The sequence below is a fragment of the Erythrolamprus reginae genome, chromosome Z (assembly GCF_031021105.1).
Source record: "Erythrolamprus reginae isolate rEryReg1 chromosome Z, rEryReg1.hap1, whole genome shotgun sequence".
NCBI lineage: Eukaryota > Metazoa > Chordata > Lepidosauria > Squamata > Dipsadidae > Erythrolamprus > Erythrolamprus reginae.
Window position 1 is genome coordinate 31,723,319 of NC_091963.1, and position 9,489 is coordinate 31,732,807.

At 38.7% G+C, this 9,489-nt stretch overlaps 1 protein-coding gene across 1 annotated transcript in view; it reads right to left on the bottom strand.

Annotated features, from left to right (window-relative positions):
• The window catches only part of DNAJC1 (DnaJ heat shock protein family (Hsp40) member C1), a 136,571-nt gene extending 127,309 nt beyond the window's left edge, over positions 1-9,262 (bottom strand). The window contains exon 1 of the mRNA XM_070727325.1: positions 8,976-9,262. Coding sequence (XP_070583426.1) covers positions 8,976-9,164 — 189 coding nt within the window. The 5' untranslated portion in view covers positions 9,165-9,262. The remainder of the gene's footprint in view (positions 1-8,975) is intronic.
• Positions 9,263-9,489: the final 227 nt, after the last annotated feature.

Genomic DNA, 9,489 nt, shown 5'->3' on the forward strand with positions numbered 1-9,489 from the left:
GGTAATATGCAAACGACAGGGCAACCTTAGCTGTCTGTAAGGCTGAATGCACATCACTTACTAGAAACATAGAAGACTGACGGCAGAAAAAGACCTCATGGTCCATCTAGTCTACCCTTATACTATTTCCTGTGTTTTATCTTACAATGGATATATGTTTATTCCAGGCATGTTTAAATTCAGTTACTGTGGATTTACCAACCACGTCTGCTGGAAGTTTGTTCCAAGGATCTACTACTCTTTCAGTGAAATAATATTTTCTCACGTTGCTTTTGATCTTTCCCCCAACTAACTTCAGATTGTGTCCCCTTGTTCTTGTGTTCACTTTCCTATTAAAAACACTTCCCTCCTGAACCTTATTTAACCCTTTAAGATATTTAAATGTTTCGATCATGTCCCCCCTTTTCCTTCTGTCCTCCAGACTATACAGAGGACAGAATGAAAAGGGGGGACATGATCGAAATATTATGTATACTATATATTTTCCTCTTCTTTTTACCATTTATATCAATTACAAATTCAATTAACAGCACCTTTAAAAAGAAATGACATCTTTTCCACTTTTTTCCACCCTAAACGTTCAACTAAATTGGGAAGACTAGGTACATATTACCTTAGGAAGGAAATTCTGTCAGAGCAACTTATAAAGGGCCCTCTCTCATGAGACTTATCAAACAGAAAGCATGGTCTATTCTTAAAGAGCCTTCATTGTATGCTAACAAGTACTGATCATACAGAAAGGAAAAACATAAAGTTATGTTTTCTTTTTTAAAGTAGAAAACACACCACGCAATTAAAACAGAGAAATTCTTGAAAACGTTGCACGAAATAGCAACTTTTTTTCCCCTGTTCACTGAGAATATCAGAATTTTCAACTAATGCAATGACACTACATAGGATTCAGCTTAGATCAAAAGAAGAATTTCCTTAGGTGGGAGATAGAGATGCATTCATTTATCTAATATTTACTGCCGATACTGAAATATAATTTTACTTTATCTATATATCAGATTATTGTATTTTAACTCCAAGTTCATTTTAAATTGTTTTTATAGGATTTAATTAGTCATTTGTATTTGGAACTCTGTATTTTGATATGGTCTATGGGCTAATCAAGAGTAAATTAATATATACTGCCAATATCTGTATCTTTATGTGTTGTTCCCAAAGCCATATGATTGGACACCATCAAAATCCTTGGCATAATCAAGCACAATTATTCTTAAGTCCTTGTTAAATTTTATTAAAACAGTTTTCTTTAGGCTGCATATCTCCATGATTATGTTGCCACCAGTAGAAAATGGAAACACATCTTGACTAGTCTGGCAATATCACCATATATTTTTAGTGAAATCCATTATTGCCTAGCATAAGTGGGGGGAGGGATCTATGCAATTAATATGTTTGACAGTGTTCAGGTCTAACCTGGATAAGAGACTTCAAATTCTATTAATGTCAATGATGCCACTGAACAAAATAACCCATCATTTAGCTTTTCTACCTCCATTTCTAAAATAATGACTTCTCTCCCATCAGTCTTTTCCAAGGATAAAATTTGTAACATTAAAGAGAAAAAATAATTGAGCAAAGGGTTTAAACCCACCCAGAATTAATTTTCCTGTGGAAAAATAAGCTTCTAGTATATTAGCTGCAGAAAATTTTCAAAAGCTGAGGTACATTGAGAAGGGGTGATCAACAGCACCACTTTCTCTCTTAAGAAGGCCTCACCAGGATCAGCGATTGCTTCTTAAATGTGCTTCAGATTAGTTAAACCATGCCATTTAATTTAGTAATTTCATTCATGATAGATATTGCAAACAAAGCAAAATTTGTTCTTTGCTTCCGATAATCCTGCCTAAAAGCAGCGCAATAAGATGAGGGAGGGGGGAATCCATCCCCCTTTCTATAATTTTTAAAAGCTATTTCCCCACTTCTAGTAGAAAATGTTCACTATGCAGTAAACTGCATTTACTGAAACCCAGCTTTATCTACAATCGCTTCCATTTTGTCTTTAAAAAACAGCAAGGAAATGGAACAAATTATAATCCATGATTTATTGCCACCCCCCAAAAAGAAAAGATGTGAAAACACAAACTTTTTTGTTCTGATAATGAAATATAGTGACTCCTAATTTTTTTTTTAATGATCCAAGCACACTGTCAACTCAAGCAAGCATCTTTTTCCAGTTGGACCAGCGCATGGTTCCCATGTCTTGTGAACATGAAACAAGCTCTAATAATACAAGGGTGGAATTAGAGGATTCATGCAGGCAGTTGCTAGGCAACTACTCATACGTGTACCAATACCATTGCCTTTCGTCAAAACCCCAAAGCACTGGTTCTTTCACACATTTAATTGGAGGAATTCACAGACACAGAATGTGATAATCCTACCAATCGTGGTAAGCGCTGGTTAAATGCATGAAGCTATCTTGTTTTTAGTAAATGCACACAAGGCAAGCTGTTTTAAATAAATAACAGCAACATAAAAGGTTGCTTTGTTTCTAGAATCAACGATAGATATAAAAATCACAATCCTACCTTCATCTTTCTCAGTATGTAACAGCAGATACATTATAAGTCTAATGTTGGATTGAAGCAGTTGCCAACTTGGAAAAGGCTCTTTGTCAAATTGTCACTGAAAGTCTGTCTGGACACTAACAATAGTTGGTAGAAAAAAGCAGCACAACCTTATCTGGCATTTTAAAAATCAATTCTACTAAATCAACAAGCATGTATCATTGTGCCGATTCCTATAAAGAAGAAAAACTCTAATGTACAAGACTATGCAGAAAAGAGGAAAAATAAGTTTGCAAGTATCAGCATTGTTAAAAATTATTATTATTATTATTATTATTATTTATTTATTATTTATTGGATTTGTATGCCGCCCCTCTCCGTAGACTCGGGGCAGCTAACAACAGTAATAAAAAACATCATATAAATCCAATACTAAAACAACTAAAAACCCTTATTGTAAAAACCAAACATCCCTACAAACAAACATAACATGCATAAATTGTAAAGGCCTAGGGGGAAAATTTTATCCATCTTCTGAACTTATACTTTTGGAACATGGGAAGATATAAAAATAGACCAGCATTTCATTGTGAGACATTTAGCAGTTCGGTTTTCAGACATTATAATAAGTCCAGGATGAGGTAGAGAACCATAGCATAAAATATTCATCTGCATTGCAAATGATGACTAAATATATAATAATAAAACATTTACCTCAATGTACCAAAGTACTATTAAGCGTCTTAAATAAAAAAGCATCAATGGGTATGATAGGCATTGATGACGTTAAGATATCCTGTTATATTACTGTTTACTGTTATATTGTTTTTATAATTGTTGTGAGCCGCCCCGAGTCTTCGGAGAGGGGCGGCATACAAATCTAATAAATTGAATTGAATTGAATTGAATCCTTTTTCATGGATTTGGTACACAAAAAGGTGGGGGAAACCCTATTAGGTTTTTCATACACTGGTGCAGACACTGAGAATTAAAATTTCATGCAAAGTAACTTAGCAGGAGGATTGAGAAATTTACAATTACAATAACTGATACTTCAGTCTGATTCTATTGAAGGTTATTCAGTATATTCAAAAACTGTTCAATTTCTGCTATCTGAGCAATCACAATAAGAGTGTGAAGGACATAAAGGACATTTTAACTTGTAAAAATAACTTCTGACCAGCGAATTTTTTTAAAAAATCTTGAATTTTGTGTAAATAATCATTTATCACTGAGCCAAGTAGCATTGATCATACAACAGGATTGGCATTTAGAATGACAAAAGCGTTGCAGGTTAAATTGGGAAAAATCAGAAAATATTCTGGAAAAAGACAGTAGGTAAAACCTCTTTTATATTGCTGCTTCATCAGGTATCCCAATAAGTTAACAGAAATTAAACTTGACTCAAAGAAGAGTTTGTTTCTATGCAGTAAAAAGATCCAGAGCTGCTTTTTTTATTTTTCCCAATTTAATCTGCAATGCTTTTGTCATTCTAAATGCCAATCCTGTTGTATGATCAATGAAACGAGCTACTTAGTTCAATGATAAATGATTATTTACACAAAATTCAAGATTGTTTTTTTTACATTCGCTGGTCAGAAGTGATTTTTACAAGTTAAAATGTCCTTTATAAAGACATTTTATTTCAGGTTAAGTCCAATTTAGATATTCTTTTACCCGTCAAAAATTGCTTAGGACAAGCTCAAAAATATCATTTTTGAATTACAGTTCCCAGCCTCCTTGATCCCTAATCATTCTAACTAATTCATATTAATGAATAAGGAAACTAAATTTCCCAATCTCTGTGTTCCATTCAGGATATCTGAGAGCACTGACTCATCCGGGAACAATTCTTCTTGCCCTACAAGGTTCCATGCCTCCTCAGGTTTCTTTACTAACATTTTTTTAAAATGACCCTCTACACTAGTGATGGTGAACCTTTTTTCCTCAGGTGTCAAAAAAATGTGTGTGCATCTGCCTACACCCAAAATGCATTGCCTGGGGAGGGCAAAAACAGCTTTCCTCACCACCCGAAGGGCCTCTGGCTGCCAGAAACAGACTGTTTTCCAACTTCTGGTGGGCCCGGTAGGCTTGTGTTTTGCCCTCCCTTGGTTCCAGAAGCTTCCATGGAGCAGGATGTTTAATAATGCCCTCCCCATTCCCCTAGAGGCTCTATGGAAGCCAAAAATGCCCTCCCAGAGCCTCTGTGTGAGCCAAAAATAAGCTGGCCGGCATGTCGGAGTTGAACTAGGGCAACGGTTCATATGCCAGCAGATATGGCTCTGCACGCCACCTGTGGTGCCACTGCCATAGGTTCACCATCACTGCTCTACCCCAGTGTTTCCCAACCTTGGCAACTTGAAGATATTTGGACTTCAACTCCCACAATTCCCCAGCCAGCATTTGCTGGCTGGGGAATTCTGGGAATTGAAGTCCACATATCTTCAAGTTGCCAAGGTTGGGAAACACTGCTCTACCCAATCATCCTGCATAGCAAATTTAGTGAGAGTATATTGATGAGAGGGTATCCATCCTTGCTTTCCTTGACCTCTCAGCAGCTTTTGATATCACTAACCATGATATCTTTGGGGCCAGCTTTGAGATTTGTGGCTGGGTGATACAGTCTGCACATCTTTCTCAAAGCCATTCTCAACTGATGTCACTAGAGTGGGCGATCCAGTTCATAGTCGCTCCTTTATGGCATATTGCAAGGCTTAGTATTCTCCCCACTCCTTTTTAATATCTGCGTTGTCACTGGATGAGATCACCTGCTACCATGGAATAAATTAGCATCAGAATGCTGATTATTTTAACTTTAAATCCATGATGACCCAAGAGATGCTGTTGCTGCCCTCTTGCAGTGTCTGTGGGGTTCTGGATGGGGGACAACAAGTTTTGCTGAACCTTGGTAAGATTGAACGGCTTTGGGTACATGGCGCTTTGAGATCTAGGATGGAGTTCTGGATGGAGTTGCATTGCTCTAAACAGGCCAAGTACATAACTTGGGAATTTTCCTGGCCTTGTGACTCTTGCTCAAAGAGCAGGTAGAAGTCATGGCTAGGAAAACCTTTACACAACTTCGTGTCATGCACTAGTTGATCTCTTTCCTGGGCCAAAATCCCTGCGCTCAGTCACCCAAGTCCTGGCCAAGTGATGTCTGGACTACCAGACAGTGCTTTATATGCAGTTACTCTTGAAGAATATCGAGAAGCTACCACTGGCACAGAATGCAGCTACGTGGATAGTTCTTGGGGCCCCTAGAATGATCCAGATCACACCGCTATGGCATAAGCAGCACTTATTTATTTATTTATTTATTTATTATTTATTTATTTGATTTCTATGCCGCCCTTCTCGAGGCGACTCAAGGCAGCGTACAACATTAAATATAAGAATATATAAGAAATCTAATAACTATAAAATATGAAAATTTACTAAAACATTTTAAAAGACCCCATGTACATTCACACACATTCATCCAATCCAATCATATCTCATATCGGCCGGAGACAGTCTCAACACTCACGGCCCCCCTTTTTTTTGCCAGTTTACTTCCAGGCCCAGTTTTCATTACTTTTAAATCAGATTAGATCAGAGTTCAGATTAGCTGAGGAACTATCTCACTGCAGAGGGGCATACTATGGAACCTGTCAAGGAATTCTGGCTGGTAGGGTCCAGAAGAATAGCTTTTTCTGCCATTGCTCCTGTCCTCTGGAAAATTGTTTCCCAAGGTAAAATCTGTATCCACCCTTTTGGCCTTCCAAAAAATTCTAAAAACTTGGCCTGATTGTGCAATGGCAGTGTGTCATTCTGGAGGTGGTTAATGAACTGTGAGAATACCCACTGCCTACCAAAATGCATCTTGCTCCTTTCCTTCCCATCTTTGCTAATTTTTAATTAATTTTACTGTTCCTATTTATTGTTTTAATTTTTCATATGGCTGCTTTTATTAAACCTATGGCACGGGTGCTACAGGTGGCACGTGTGGAGCCATATCTGCTGGCATGCGAGCCGTTGCCCTGGCTCAGCTCCAACATGCATGTGTGTGCCAGCCTGCTGATTTTTGGCTCACACCGAAGCTCTGGGAGGGCGCTTTTGGCTTCTAGAGAGTTCGTGGGAGGATGGGGGAGAGCGTTTTTACCCTTTCCCGAATCCAGGGAACTCTTTGGAGCCTGGGGAGGGTAAAACATGTGCCTACTGGACCCACTAGATGTTGGGAAACAGGTCATTTCCTACCTCCAGAGGGACTCCAGGGGCCGGGTGGAGCTGTTTTTGCCTTCCCCAAGCATTGAATTATGGGTGTGGGCACTTGCACATGCATGATAGCAAATGCCCACACTCTTTCGGCATCCAAGGAAAAAAAGGTTCGCCACCACTGGCCTAGAGTCTCTGCTAAGTGGGAGGGAGGAAGATTAGGAGAGAGGGGAAAGAGAGAGAGAGAGAGACAGAAGAACATCTGTTGCAAATACCATATTTCCAAGAATGCTTAAAGGCTCACTTATATACCACTGAAAATAAAAAATAGTAGCTAGTAGCTAGCTGCAGTACAATCTTTCTAAGTGGATGTTCTTCCTGCTATCCAAAGTAAAACAATCAGAGGGGCAATATTAACAATTGGGGAAGTGGATCTATAGGAAATGTTTACAGATTTTCCTTTGAATAAATAAATATTATGTGCTAGATCATAGGTCAGCATCATTACATTTTTAAAATTCTACATTACATGAGCCCAAGAAAGTGATACTTTGATACAAGATGCGTGTTACAAAAAATATCACACTATTAATATTAAAATATTGTGTGTGAAGTTGTATTTGGCACTCTCCTGCTCTTTTATGGGTTTTTTTAAATAATCATTTCGTTTTGAATACTATTTATATATTTATTCAGTTTTCTCTTAGGAGCCACTCAGGATCACAGATAAAATGAGAGACTATAAAGATTGAATTAAATAAATGGAACTATACTGAACAAAAATTAAAAAGAGTTATTGAAAAGTTGCTATAATTGCATGCCATATTGATCCCCAAAATATTTAAATCCATCCACCTAAATTTAATACTGAGTACTTTTCTTCACCATATACCATTATGTGTGAATTGGTAGTCACATAAATCTATTACTCATATTTAATAATAATATTTAATAATAATTAAATCTAATATTAATGACTTTATAACACAAGTCAACTTTGAACACACAATTCTATAGATACATACAAAGCAGGATAAAAGGTAAGGTACAGGTCTAAGTCTCATTTGATATTTCTGGAGACCAGCCTTCAAAGTTGTTCTCATTGGATGGGCATGTTATAAATTTAAGCCACTAACAAGCTTGCTTCCTAGAGGAATATTATTAATAATGGTATAAATATTAATATTATTATTCTTCGCCTCCCCCTTTGCTAATAGTAAGCAGAATCATTCAAGAACAAGGATGTCAATCTTGTTTATGTTTTACATGATTATGTTATTGTACTTCATTATACTCTGCAAACTGCAGAAATCCCAGTGATGTATAAATAAAACTGTGTGATAATATATGAAGGGGATCAGTGGAGACAGCTACACTTTACATATATAGAAATGGCAAAACTGGTATTGGTGGTCATTGATTTATATCAACCTATTTAGTGATCATTCAATGTTACTATGGTACTGAAAAAAGTAACATTATTGTTTTTCAGTTATGGTCCTTGCAGCATCGCCAAGATCATATGACCCAAATTCATTTGCTTGACAACCGGTTCATATTTATGACTGTTGCTGTTTCAAAAAGCCATGTGATCACCTTTTGTAACTTACTGAAAAGCAAAGCCAACTGGAATGCCCGATTCACTTAACGACCAGGTTGCTAACTTATTAACTGCAGTGATTAATTTAACAATTGTAACAAGAAAAATCATAAGATGGGACAATTAATGTCTGATTTAACAACAATTTTGGGCTCAATTGTGGTCGTAACTCAAGGTCAATATTGTATTTAGTCACAGTATTCAAGAAAAAGGGATAACTCTGCAATACCGCTGAAAGTTTGAATAGCAAGAAATCAATCAAGCCGGATCATACAGAATATCAGATCCAGGATACCGTGAATGGAAATGTAAAGAGGGGGGGGAAAAACAGGATGTCTAACTATTAAAACACCGGCCTTCTTCAAGCCAGCACCTTTCAATAGTGTTCAGCTACAGCGTAGGGCACGTGAGCTGCGCAAAGTTTTAGAAGACTTATTGTTGAGTTAAAAAGCAACTTTAATGATCTCGTTACAAGAAATACCAAGTCTGGTTTAATACTAGGCATTGCAGGCCATGTCCCGCGGGGAAGTCACCGTAAAAAAAAAAAAAGCCCCAGAAACCCGTTTTGGTCTCTGCAGTGCCTCCAGGCGCCCCGGGATTCAAAGGAACTTCCAAGGCCCAACCTAAAGCCACGAATAGCCTAGACGCGCTTCTCTCTTCACCTGCTCAACGCCGAGGAAAGCATAGAAGTTTTGTGGGACTTCCTCCACGAGGTCGAAGAGCTCCAAGTCGCCGCTCTCCCAGGCGAAGGCGAACGGCACGAGCAAACCGAGGGCCAGCAGCTGCAGCCAGGGCGACCCCGTCCAAGGGCGCGCGCGGCAGCCCAAAGCGCCATGAGAATTCCCCCGCATCCCCGGCTCCTGGGCTGAGTTAAAACAGCTGCTACTGCTGCGCCCCAGCTACACAACACCACCCGGCAGACGTGGCCAGAAAGGAGACTGCCTCAAAATGACGCATGCTCCGGTCGCCACGCCGGTTCCGCTCCTCCCTCCGTGAGTCCCACGAGGGAGAACCAGGACGTGGCCCAGCCAATGGGCGAGCGCAGTGCGGCGCGTCATGAAGCTGAACAACCACAAGACTCGGGAAGAGGCCTGCAAAGAGCCTGTAGTTTAGCTGCTCTGGCTGAGGGGAAAGGAAGAGGTTAGGCTGAGCTCGGACAAAAGGAATGGGCTGGGG